This window comes from Lucilia sericata, unplaced genomic scaffold, assembly GCF_015586225.1.
Source record: "Lucilia sericata isolate MDLA Ls3-8-SP2 unplaced genomic scaffold, ASM1558622v1 Contig002152F_arrow, whole genome shotgun sequence".
In the NCBI taxonomy this organism is placed as follows: domain Eukaryota; kingdom Metazoa; phylum Arthropoda; class Insecta; order Diptera; family Calliphoridae; genus Lucilia; species Lucilia sericata.
This window is the reverse complement of record NW_023995993.1, coordinates 54200-66772: the sequence shown is the minus strand read 5'-3', so window position 1 is coordinate 66772 and position 12573 is coordinate 54200. Positions and strand designations below refer to the sequence as shown.

The 12573-nt window shown below is 29.7% G+C and overlaps 1 protein-coding gene and 1 pseudogene across 2 annotated transcripts; both read left to right on the top strand.

The window, feature by feature from the left end:
* Positions 1-1206: 1206 nt before the first annotated feature.
* LOC119613489 lies at positions 1207-2195 on the top strand (annotated as a pseudogene).
* A 2991-nt stretch (positions 2196-5186) lies between these two features.
* Positions 5187-11092, top strand: LOC119613491. Of its 2 annotated transcripts, none has more exons than XM_037969519.1 (3): positions 5187-5439; positions 10138-10755; positions 10820-11092. In XM_037969519.1, exons 1-3 carry the CDS (start codon positions 5373-5375, stop codon positions 11074-11076), a joined length of 942 nt encoding a protein of 313 aa, XP_037825447.1. In that variant the 5' UTR covers positions 5187-5372; the 3' UTR covers positions 11077-11092. The 2 variants fall into 2 exon arrangements, with proteins under 2 accessions (XP_037825447.1, XP_037825446.1); XM_037969518.1 differs by having other exon boundaries at positions 5201-5439; positions 10132-10755.
* Positions 11093-12573: the final 1481 nt, after the last annotated feature.

Here is a 12573-nt window from a genome sequence, read left to right as displayed (position 1 = left end):
CTGTTTATGGTCGAGATTTTAGTCTGTTTATAGTGGAGGCTATGGTCCTGTCTATAGTCGAGACTATAGTCTATATATTGTCGAGACTATAGTCTGTTATAATTGAGACTGTGGTCTGTCTATAGTCGCGACTATAGTCTGTTTATAGTAGAGACTATGGTCTGCCTTTAGTCGAGACTATAGTATGTCTATAGTCAAGACTAAAGTCTGTTTATAGTCTATTTATAGTTGAGACTATGATCTGTCCTGAAGCCGCGACTATAGTATATTTATAGTCGAGACTATGCTCTGTCTTTAGTCGATATTATGGTCTGTCTTTAGTCGAGACTATGGTTTGTCTATAGTCGAGACTTTAGTCTGTTTGTAATCGAGATTATAGTCTGTTTATAGTTGAGACTATGTTCTGTCTATGTTCGCGACTATAGTCTGTCTTTAGTCAAAACTATATTTTGTCTATAGTCGAGATTATAGTCTGTCTATAGTCGAGACTACAGTCTGTTTATAGTCGACACTATGGTCTTTCTTTAGTCGAGACTATATTATATCTATAGTCAAGACTAAAGTCTGTTTATAGTCTATTTATAGTTGAGACTGTCTATAGTCTGTTTATAGTCGAGACTATAGTCTATAGTCAAGACTGTTTATAGTCGAGACTATGGTCTGTCTATAGTCGAGATTACAGTCTGACTATAGTTAAGACAGTTTATATTATAGACTATAGTCTGTCTATAGTCGAGATTATAATTTGTCAACAGTCAATACTATTCTCTGTATATAGTGGAGACTATAGTCTGACTATAACCAAGACTATAGTCTTTCTACAGTCTGTCTATAGTCGAGACTTTAATCTGTTTATAATCGATTCTATAGTCTCTCTATATATGAGTCTAATTGTTTGTCTAAAGTCGAGACTGTAGACTACCTATGTTCGAGACTATAGTTTGTTTATAGTCGAGCCCTCAGTTAATCAATAGTCAAGACTAGAGTCTGTCTATATCGAAACTATGGTCTGTCTACTGTCGAAACTATAGTATGTCTATAGCCGAGTCTATAGTCCTGTTTAGAATATAGTCTATCTAAAGTCGAGACTATAGTCTGTCTAAAGTCGAGACTATAAAAAGTCGGTTTATAGTCAAGAAAATGAGACTATAGAGTTTGTTTATATTTTCATTAAAAAAATTACTTTTCTCTTATTTCTTCTTTCAGGAATGTACCCTAGAAAAAATGAAATCCATTGATACTTGGCTTTTTGAACTAAATAAAATTGCCTATTTCGATACGGGAGCCAATCGAAGTCCACAAATGAATTGTCAAAAAGTCGTGGCCAAAGATCGTAAGTATAGTTTAGTATAACCATTAATCAAATGTAATTTTTTTCGTTTAACCCTAAAAAGCAAACACCAACAAAATGGTAACGGCCAGATTTGTCAACTAAGTGCAGGAGAATCGGATGCCTGTCAAATATTACGCTCAAAATTAAATCTTCCGCCGGCAGGTGATAATCGTTTGACTCAAAGTAATATGAACAATAATAATAATAACAATAATGGACGTCGTATGGTGCAACAACAAAATGATGCAGAACAATTTCACTGTTCCAATTGTTATACAGACAACTGTAATGGTGCTTTAATGATAGGTGCTAGTGGTTCCTGGCTTATGGCCGTAATACTAGTAGTTCCTGTACAATATATGATCTTTAGGCTGTGGTGAAAGTTTTGAAACTATAGAGTAGTTTTCGAAAATAAACGAGTGGTTAAATATGTTTATGATTTATATTTGTTATTTTTATAATTTCTTAAGTTTAATGTATATAAATGTTAAATAAAAAAATATATATTATGAAGTTAAGTGTGAGTACATATGTGTAAATAGGCCTTATTGTAGAGAATATTAAAATCGGAGTAGGAAAAAATTTTTAAGAGCAATGTGTTAGCTTGAAGTGAAATATTAAGCAATTTAGTTTTTGGTTATAATGGATTAACAAATTAAATATTTATGCAAATTTTATTAGAATATTAAATTTTATAAAAAAAAAAGTAATAAAAAGTTTAAAAAAATAATTTAAAAATATTCGGCCGGGACGAATTTTTTCAAACTGTACCCAAGGACTTGTAAAAGTCACTGGTTTAATGAATTTGAAATAATAACCTCTGAAAGGTATTATTAGTGAAAGTTAACTGTTATAACAGTTAATTTTACCCAGAATTATTAAAAAAATAGAAATACAATGCTTTAAACTATTTAAGTTATTTATATTACTATATAATAATTATTTATATTTTAAATATATATTTAAGAATAATAACCACTAAAAAACTTAAAAACAAAATAAATTTGTACTTATTTTCAAAACAAACAAAAAAAAAAAAAACAAAAACAACAATTTTATAAAACAACACTACAAACAATTCCAAGACAATGTTAAACAAAAATAAGTTTCAAAAAAGTATTTAAACAAAAAAAAAACCAAATATAATATTCACCTAAATGCCTTTTTTATTAAAAAATACAATTAATATTAATTAAAATAAAAATATTAAAAAAAACACCAAACACATTTCATTAGAAAAAAAAACATTTTCATTAATTTTTCTTATAATTTAAAAAAACAAAAAATTTTTATTTTTCTTAATACAAAATTTAAGCTGAATAAAATAATCTTAGGAAAAACCGTTAAAAAAAAACTAAATGTTAGTATTGAAAGAATCATGAAAAACACTCATACATTTAAAGCAATTGTTAGAACAATAAAATTGTTAGTAAAAAAAACAAAAAATATTTAACAAAAAACTAAAAAAATTAAATAAAAAATATTTGCAATAATCAAAGAAAACAAAATCAACAAAAAGAACGTACATACTTGTAAATTAATGTTTAGCAACAACAACTAAAAAAAAACAAATGACAATTAAATAAAAAACATGTTTTTTCTTCAAAAAATAAAATATTAAAAAAATATGACTCACTGTACAGCATTTTATGGAAAATTTAACCCTAAAATGGTAAGCATGTTTATATATTATATTGAGAGAAATATGTAGCACTTTCATTTACTCACGAATTGTCTTGTCCCCTCTTGCAGGAACTAAACTAGAACTGAACTAGAACTAAACTAGATCTGAACTAGAACTGAACTAGGACTGAAACTAGAACTGAACTAGAACTGAACTAGAACTGAACTAGAACTGAACTAGAACTGAACTAGAACTGAACTAGAACTGAACTAGAACTGAACTAGAACTGAACTAGAACTGAACTAGAACTGAACTAGAACTGAACTAGAACTGAACTAGAACTGAACTAGAACTGAACTAGAACTGAACTAGAACTGAACTAGAACTGAACCAGAACTGAACTAGAACTGAACTAGAACTGACTAGAACTGAACTAGAACTGAACTAGAACTGAACTAGAACTGAACTAGAACTGAACTAGAACTGATCTAGAACTGAACTAGAACTGAACCTAGAAACTGAACTAGAACTGAACTAGAACTGAACTAGAACTGAACTAGAACTGAACTAGAACTGAACTAGAAATGAACTAGAACTAGAACTAGAACTGAACTAGAACTGAACTAGAACTGAACTAGAACTGAACTAGAACTGAACTAGAACTGAACTAGAACTGAACTAGAACTGAACTAGAACTGAACTAGAACTGAACTAGAACTGAACTAGAACTGAACTAGAACTGAACTAGAACTGAACTAGAACTGAAAAAGAACTGAACTAGAACTGGACTAGAAATGAACTAGAACTGAACTAGAACTGAACTAGAACTGAACAAGAACTGAACTAGAACAGAACTAGAACTGAACTAGAACTGAACCAGAACTGAACTAGAACTGAACTAGAACTGAACTAGAACTGAACTAGAACTGAACTAGAACTGAACTAGAACTGAACTAGAACTGAACTAGAACTGAACTAGAACTGAACTAGAACTGAACTAGAACTGAACTAGAACTGAACTAGAACTGAACTAGAACTGAACTAGAACTGAACTAGAACTGAACTAGAACTGAACTAGAACTGAACTAGAACTGAACTAGAACTGAACTAGAACTGAACTAGAACTGAACTAGAACTGAACTAGAATGAACTAGAACTGAACTAGAACTGACTAGAACTGAACTAGAACTGAACTAGAACTGAACTAGAACTGAACTAGAACTGAACTAGAACTTAACTAGAACTGACTAGACTGAACTAGAACTGAACTAACGAGAACTGAACTAGAACTAGAACTGAACTAGAACTGAACTAGAACTGAACTAGAACTGAACTAGAACTGAACTAGAACTGACTAGAACTGAACTAAGAACTGAACTAGAACCTGAACTAGAACTGAACTAGAACTGAACTAGAACTGAACTAGAACTGAACTAGAACTGAACTAGAACTGAACTAGAACTGACTAGAACTGAACTAGAACTGAACAAACTGAACTAGAACTGAACTAGAACTGAACTAGAACTGAACTAGAACTGAACTAGACTACTAGAACTGAACTAGAACTGAGCTAAACTGAACTAGAACTGAACTAGACTGACTAGAACTGAACTAGAACTGAACTAGAACTAACTGAACTAGAACTAGAACCTAGAACTGAACTAGAAACTGAACTAGAACTGAACTAGAACTGAACTAGAACTGAGAACTGAACTAGAACTGAACTAGAACTGAACTAGAACTGAACTAGAACTAACTAGAACTGAACTAGAACTGAACTAGAACTGAACTAGAACTGAACTAGAACTGAACTGGAATTGTATTAACCAATATTTACTAAGATATATTTAAATGTTTCTAGTAGTTTGAGTAAGTAGTAGAAAAAACTTAATCACAGTTATATGTAAATGCTTGAATATTTCCTTATTGATATCATTACCTTTTATAGTCATTTTTTCATTTCTAATACACTAAAAATGTAAATTGCTATTAACACTGATAAAATATTTTTTCCTATTACTCTTTTTGTTAAATGGTAACTTTTAATTTTCAGTATTCTTAATAATTTTTTTTATAACAACTACTTTTCAATACCCGTATCTGTTATTGACATGTTTACATGACAAAAAAGCAGCCGATTTTATCAGTTAAAATTGCAATTCCTTTTTCGCATTTATGTTCTTTAAAAAAGACAAATATCAAGTTCTTCAATATGTTTTTGGTAATAAGAAGAAAAAGAACAACATCTAAAGATTCTTTTATTGAAATTTGATTTGAAGTGGAAAAATTAATAAAAGTTCATTAACAATCAGTATAAATTTAGACGTTTGTCGGTTAAATGGTTGTACGGTTTCGAGAAATAAGGAAATTATAAAAAAATCATATCTTAAATTTAAAGATTGGAAAATAATTAAAATGAGTTGGAAAAGTGTAATTTTTAGTTTATTATTGATACAAGTGGCCACAAAATCAATAGTAGAAGGTATTAAAAAGCGATTTGCGATTTAGTCAAACTAATTCTGTATTTCCGATTACTGGAAAAAATCAATACTGTATTTGATACATAAAAAGTTAATCATGTGTAAGAAAAAGATTTTTATAACAAATTCAATACTGGAAGAAAATATAAATACATATAAAAATTTACAATGACAACATAATGTTAACGATAACGATAGACAATAAAATGCTTGTAAATAGAAGCAATGAAAGATACAAAACAAAAGTATTTAGCAAATATTTACATTTCTCATACTCAAAGATACTTTTACAATATAGAATTCTTTACCCCAAACAGCCACAAGCTCAGATTCCTTCATACAAATATTACTATTATTAAAAGTCAACTTTTATGAACACAAAATAATAACAATAAAAGCATACACAAGTTAAATGTGTCATACAAATTGTAAATCCCATGGTCCAAGTAGCCATAGTGGCTGTTATGTTCTTTAATTTAGATAACAAGTGTAATTGAGAGAGTTATAGACAAATTGTGTAAATTGTTAAGGAGTTAACGCTTGGAAAGTGAATACACTTTTCAAAAAGATTCAAAAATTTCAAGATCAAAAAATACCAAAAATACACTCTTATAGATTTTCATTCCATCAGGATACTGCATGTCTGATTATATACATGTTTCTAGGTTCAATATTGCAGTAATACCAAAAAGTTTCAGTTAATGTTAATTTAAAAAAATACTTATTTTTGATTATAGGTCCAATTCGCAGAATTTAAATAACGAACTTTTCTAAAACTTGAATCGACTCGACTTTATGCTATATATGAGGACTCGAAATAAACATATATGTATATGTATGTATATGGTTTATAGTGTTCGGAAATTATACCAGCAAAAACTTGGTAATGACTTTCAGTTGTTACTACTTACCTATTAGCATACTTTTCAATGACTAAATGACTGATTACACAGAAGTAGTCCAGTAATGTCTTATTAATAATGTGTTATATAAATACTTATAAATACTCATGTTAATTAGGCAACTTTCCATGAAGATAAACACGATTTACATTCACTGATTTCTCTAATTAGTTGTAAACGATTGTGGTAGGTACTTACCAATGACATTGCCGTATTGAAATAATGATTTGAAATGCCGTTGTGTAAGTAAATTTTAGCATTTAACTCTTTACATGCTATGGACGTTTTTGAACTAACTAACTAACTAACTAACTAACTAACTAACTAACTAACTAACTAACTAACTAACTAACTAACTAACTAACTAACTAACTAACTACTAACTAACTAACTAACTAACTAACTAACTAACTAACTAACTAACTAACTAACTAACTAACTAACTAACTAACTAACTAACTAACTAACTAACTAACTAACTAACTAACTAACTAACTAACTAACTAACTAACTAACTAACTAACTAACTAACTAACTAACTAACTAACTAACTAACTAACTAACTAACTAACTAACTAACTAACTAACTAACTAACTAACTAACTAACTAACTACTAACTAACTAACTAACTAACTAACTAACTAACTAACTAACTAACTACTAACTAACTACTAACTAACTAACTACTAACTAACTAACTAACTAACTAACTAACTAACTAACTAACTAACTAACTAACTACTAACTAACTAACTAACTAACTAACTAACTAACTACTAACTAACTAACTACTAACTAACTAACTAACTAACTACTAACTAACTAACTAACTAACTAACTAACTAACTAACTAACTAACTAACTAACTAACTAACTAACTAACTACTAACTAACTAACTAACTAACTAACTAACTAACTAACTAACTAACTAACTAACTAACTAACTAACTACTAACTAACTAACTAACTAACTAACTAACTAACTAACTAACTAACTAACTAACTACTAACTAACTAACTACTAACTAACTAACTAACTAACTACTAACTAACTAACTAACTAACTAACTAACTAACTAACTAACTAACTAACTAACTAACTACTAACTAACTACTAACTAACTACTAACTAACTAACTAACTAACTAACTAACTAACTAACTAACTAACTAACTACTAACTAACTAACTAACTAACTAACTAACTAACTAACTAACTAACTAACTAACTAACTAACTAACTAACTAACTAACTAACTAACTAACTAACTAACTAACTAACTAACTAACTAACTAACTAACTAACTAACTAACTAACTAACTAACTAACTAACTAACTAACTAACTAACTAACTAACTAACTAACTAACTAACTAACTAACTAACTAACTCCTAACTAACTAACTAACTAACTAACTAACTAACTAACTAAACTACTAACTAACTAACTAACTAACTAACCTAACTAACTAACTAACTAACTAACTACTAACTAACTACTACTAACTAACTAACTAACTAACTACTAACTAACTAACTAACTAACTAACTAACTAACTAACTAACTAACTAACTACTAACTAACTAACTAACTAACTAACTAACTAACTAACTAACTACTAAACTAACTAACTAACTAACTAACTAACTAACTAACTAACTAACTAACTAACTAACTAACTAACTAACTAACTAACTAACTAACTAACTAACTAACTAACTAACTAACTAACTAACTAACTAACTAACTAACTAACTAACTAACTAACTAACTAACTAACTAACTAACTAACTAACTAACTAACTAACTAACTAACTAACTAACTAACTAACTAACTAACTAACTAACTAACTAACTAACTAACTAACTAACTAACTTACTAACTAACTAACTAACTAACTAACTAACTAACTAACTAACTAACTAACTACTAACTAACTAACTAACTAACTAACTAACTAACTAACAACTAACTAACTAACTAACTAACTAACTAACTAACTAACTAACTACTAACTAACTAACTAACTAACTAACTAACTAACTAACTAACTAACTAACTAACTAACTAACTACTATAACGAACTAACTAACTAACTACTAACTACTACTAACTACTAACTAACTAACTAACTAACTAACTAACCTAACTAACTACTAACTAACTAACTAACTAACTAACTAACTAACTAACTACTAACTAACTAACTAACTAACTAACTAACTAACTAACTAACTAACTAACTAACTACCTAACGAACTAACTAACTACTAACTAACTAACTAACTAACTAACTAACTTACTAAATACTAACTGCAACCCCGTATGAATTATCTCGAAAAAATCGGATATCTAAAGAAACTATTACAGCTAAATTTTTCAAATTTTACATGAAGAACTTCGACATGTGAACATTTAGAAAAAAAAATAAGTGGGCTTTCAGCAAAGGGATTGGCCTCCCATATGAATTAAATACAACATTTCATATATCTGGAAACTATTAAATTATTCCAAAATTTAATAGATTATATTAAGATCTTCATTAACGTATGGAAAAATCGGCGAAATCGAGAAAAATGCCATCTTCAATATGTAAAAAAACTATATCCGAAAAAGTATTATAGATAGAACCTTCAAAATCCAGAAGTTTTTTTTTATAGCACTCTGCGTACAGCTACGTTGAAAAATTATATCACTTTTTTCACGAGCAATATTAACCCAAACATGATTTGAAATTCGAATAATTTGAATACAAATTCGAAAATTTTTGATGTAATTAAGTGTCATTATTTGACTAAAGATATTTACTTGGAAGGAAAGCAAGGATAGGGGCTGCGGTGTGTCTCTCTTCTAAATTTAGTACCACAACAAGTAGATTTTGTTTGTAAAAGATTTCAGAAATTCGATTTGCTGAGAATGGTTTTTGCACTAAAATGACTAGAGAAAAAGTTTTCCTTATTAGTCCCTAATGTGTATACATATATATGTACTTATGTAAATTAGCTTGTAAATAATTTGAATTAAACCAGAGTAGAGAATGAGTTATGAAAAAAATTTTTCGTTAGATTTGAAAATTATTTTTATAATTTTTATTACACATGCTTTAAAAAAAATTTAATTAATTGTTTCTGGAGAAATTTCGTGATAAGAATCTTTATCATAAAATTGCTAATATTATTTTTTTATCACTTAACATTGACACAATTATTAATTTTTCTTGCTAAAAGGTCTCTGGTGTTAATTAAATAAATTAAATTTTATAAGTCGCATTGTCTTGTAATTGACAATATGTGTGTGTAGGGTGACATTTCTTCAACTTGGGAAAAGTTTGTTTGTTTGTTCGAATCTATTACGTACAATATTATAGGATTATAATGATGTAGTCATGATTTCCAACACTTTAATCGGTCATTCATTTAGGGGTAATAATCTGAGAGCAACATGACTAATAACTGGAAAGTATTAACTTCAAACTAAATTGTCAATAACATTTTTATACCCTACAACACTATAGTGGGGAGGGTATTATTATTATATATACAGATGTACATAAATATACCATTATTTGTATTTTTATGAGTTAAAATGTACATAAATGATGATAATAATGTTGAAACATAAATAATTACACAAGATAAGATAGTTTAGATAAAACATAAAAATACCAATAAATAATTATAAAAGCAATGTGTATGATACTCAAGTATTATAAATAATTTCTTAATTTATTTGCGATAAACAAAAAGAAGAACATAAGCACTTTAATTGAACATTGTTCTTCCCCTAAAGTTCAAGGTCTCCAATGTTATGTCTGTGAAGATTGTAATGAGTATGAAGATTTTAAAGAATTGCATATATGTGGTGAAATACCCATTGTGGTAACGGAGAAACCTTTAACATTACCGGGTACTTTAGAGGGTGGACCCACAATTAAGCCTGCGGTGGTCGTAACACAGAAACCATCTAACAAACCCAGCCTAAGACCAACATTATCACCAAATAATGAGGATTACAATGACAGTGAGGAGTCGCATGATGAGGTGAGTGTATTAAACACTAATACGAAAACAACCACAAAGCCAGCTATCACAACTGCTTCTACGAGTAAAACAACCACCAAGCCCACCACAACATCTGCTTTAAAGCCCACAACAGCTACCGAGCAGAAAAATACAACAACCCAGTCTGCAACTCTTAAAGAAACAACTCAAACTACAACCCCAACTACTACTGCCATTAAGACAACAACTTCTACGGCTGTTGCTGCTGCTGTTACCACTAAAAAACCAAATCCTGCAGCAATACCGGACTATGACGACTATTTAGAATATGAAGATCCCACCAATGAGAGACGTAGTGTTCAATCTTTATTGAAAATTAATGAACCTGTTTGTTATATGATTAAATACCAAGGTAGTAAACGTAAAGCTAAATTTTTCTTTTTATTAAATTAATTTATAAAATTTCATCATTATAGTTAATAACACCGTTATTACGAATCGTGGCTGCACCAACTTTATTAATGCCAACAAATATTTGACCTGTCAATCTTTATATAATGGTGCTCCCATGGAGTCTTGTCGTGTTTGCTCTTCCAACGGTTGCAATAAATATCTTTCCGGTGATAGTGAAGAAGATGAACATGGTATACCCATAAATTCAGCCGGTATTATGGAAAAGTTTGGCTTTGTTGTGCTACTATTTTGGATTTTAATAAATCGTTGTGTAATTTAAATAAATATTTATTAAATGTGGTTGTTTTTGTACAAGAACAATTATAGAGTTGTTCTGTCAAATTTTGGAGAGCAATTCTAAAGAATAATTTTGGAACCAGTTCATTTTTCAATGTTTTTTGTTCAAAATTGTCTACATTGTGCAATAGCTCTAGGTAAGATCCAGTTCTGTTCTAATTTAGATATAGTTCAGTTCTAGTTCTAGTTCAGTTCTAGTTCTAGTTCAGTTCTAGTTCAGTTCTAGTTCAGTTCTAGTTCAGTTTCTAGTTCAGTTCTAGTTCAGTTCTAGTTCAGTTCTAGTTCAGTTCTAGTTCAGTTCTAGTTCAGTTCTAGTTCAGTTCTAGTTCAGTTCTAGTTCAGTTCTAGTTCAGTTCTAGTTCAGTTCTAGTTCAGTTCTAGTTCAGTTCTAGTTCAGTTCTAGTTCAGTTCTAGTTCAGTTCTAGTTCAGTTCTAGTTCAGTTCTAGTTCAGTTCTAGTTCAGTTCTAGTTCAGTTCTAGTTCAGTTCTAGTTCAGTTCTAGTTCAGTTCTAGTTCAGTTCTAGTTCAGTTCTAGTTCAGTTCTAGTTCAGTTCTAGTTCAGTTCTAGTTCAGTTCTAGTTCAGTTCTAGTTCAGTTCTAGTTCAGTTCTAGTTCAGTTCTAGTTCAGTTCTAGTTCAGTTCTAGTTCAGTTCTAGTTCAGTTCTAGTTCAGTTCTAGTTCAGTTCTAGTTCAGTTCTAGTTCAGTTCTAGTTCAGTTCTAGTTCAGTTCTAGTTCAGTTCTAGTTCAGTTCTAGTTCAGTTCTAGTTCAGTTCTAGTTCAGTTCTAGTTCAGTTCTAGTTCAGTTCTAGTTCAGTTCTAGTTCAGTTCTAGTTCAGTTCTAGTTCAGTTCTAGTTCAGTCCTAATTCAGTTCTAGTTCAGTTCTAGTACAGTTCTAGTTCAGTTCTAGTTCAGTTCTAGTTCAGTTCTAGTTCAGTTCTAGTTCAGTTCTAGTTCAGTTTTAGTTCAGTTCTAGTTCAGTTCTAGTTCAGTTCTAGTTCTAGTTCAGTTCTAGTTTAGTTCTAGTTCAGTTCTAGTTCAGTTCTAGTTCAGTTTTAGTTCAGTTCTAGTTCAGTTCTAGTTCAGTTCTAGTTCAGTTCTAGTTCAGTTCTAGTTCAGTTCTAGTTCAGTTCTAGTTCAGTTCTAGTTCAGTTCTAGTTCAGTTCTAGTTCAGTTCTAGTTCAGTTCTAGTTCAGTCTGTTCAGTTCTAGTCAGCTAGTCATTTCTATGTTCAGTCTAGTTCAGTTCTAGTTAGTTCTCGTTCAGTTCTAGTCAGGTTTTAGTTCAGTTCTAGTTCAGTTCTAGTTCAGTTGTACAGTTCTAGTTCAGTTCTTAGGTTCAGTTCAGTTCAGTTCAGTTCTAGTTTAGTTCAGTTAAGTTAAGTTCTAGTTAGTTCCTAGTTCAGTTCTAGTTCAGTTCTAGTTCAGTTTTAATTTCCATTTCTATTCAGTTCTTAGTTCAGTCTGTAGTTCAGTTCTAGT

What these genes read in the sequence shown, in the direction of transcription:
- LOC119613491 (XM_037969518.1), top strand. Translation starts at nt 5,373, where the DNA reads ATGAGTTGGAAAAGTGTAATTTTTAGTTTATTATTGATACAAGTGGCC. An exon ending in CACAAAATCAATAGTAGAAG is followed by an intron (nt 5,440 to 10,131) that starts GTATTAAAAAGC and finishes CTTCCCCTAAAG; the next exon opens with TTCAAGGTCTCCAATGTTAT. An exon ending in TTATATGATTAAATACCAAG is followed by an intron (nt 10,756 to 10,819) that starts GTAGTAAACGTA and finishes TCATCATTATAG; the next exon opens with TTAATAACACCGTTATTACG.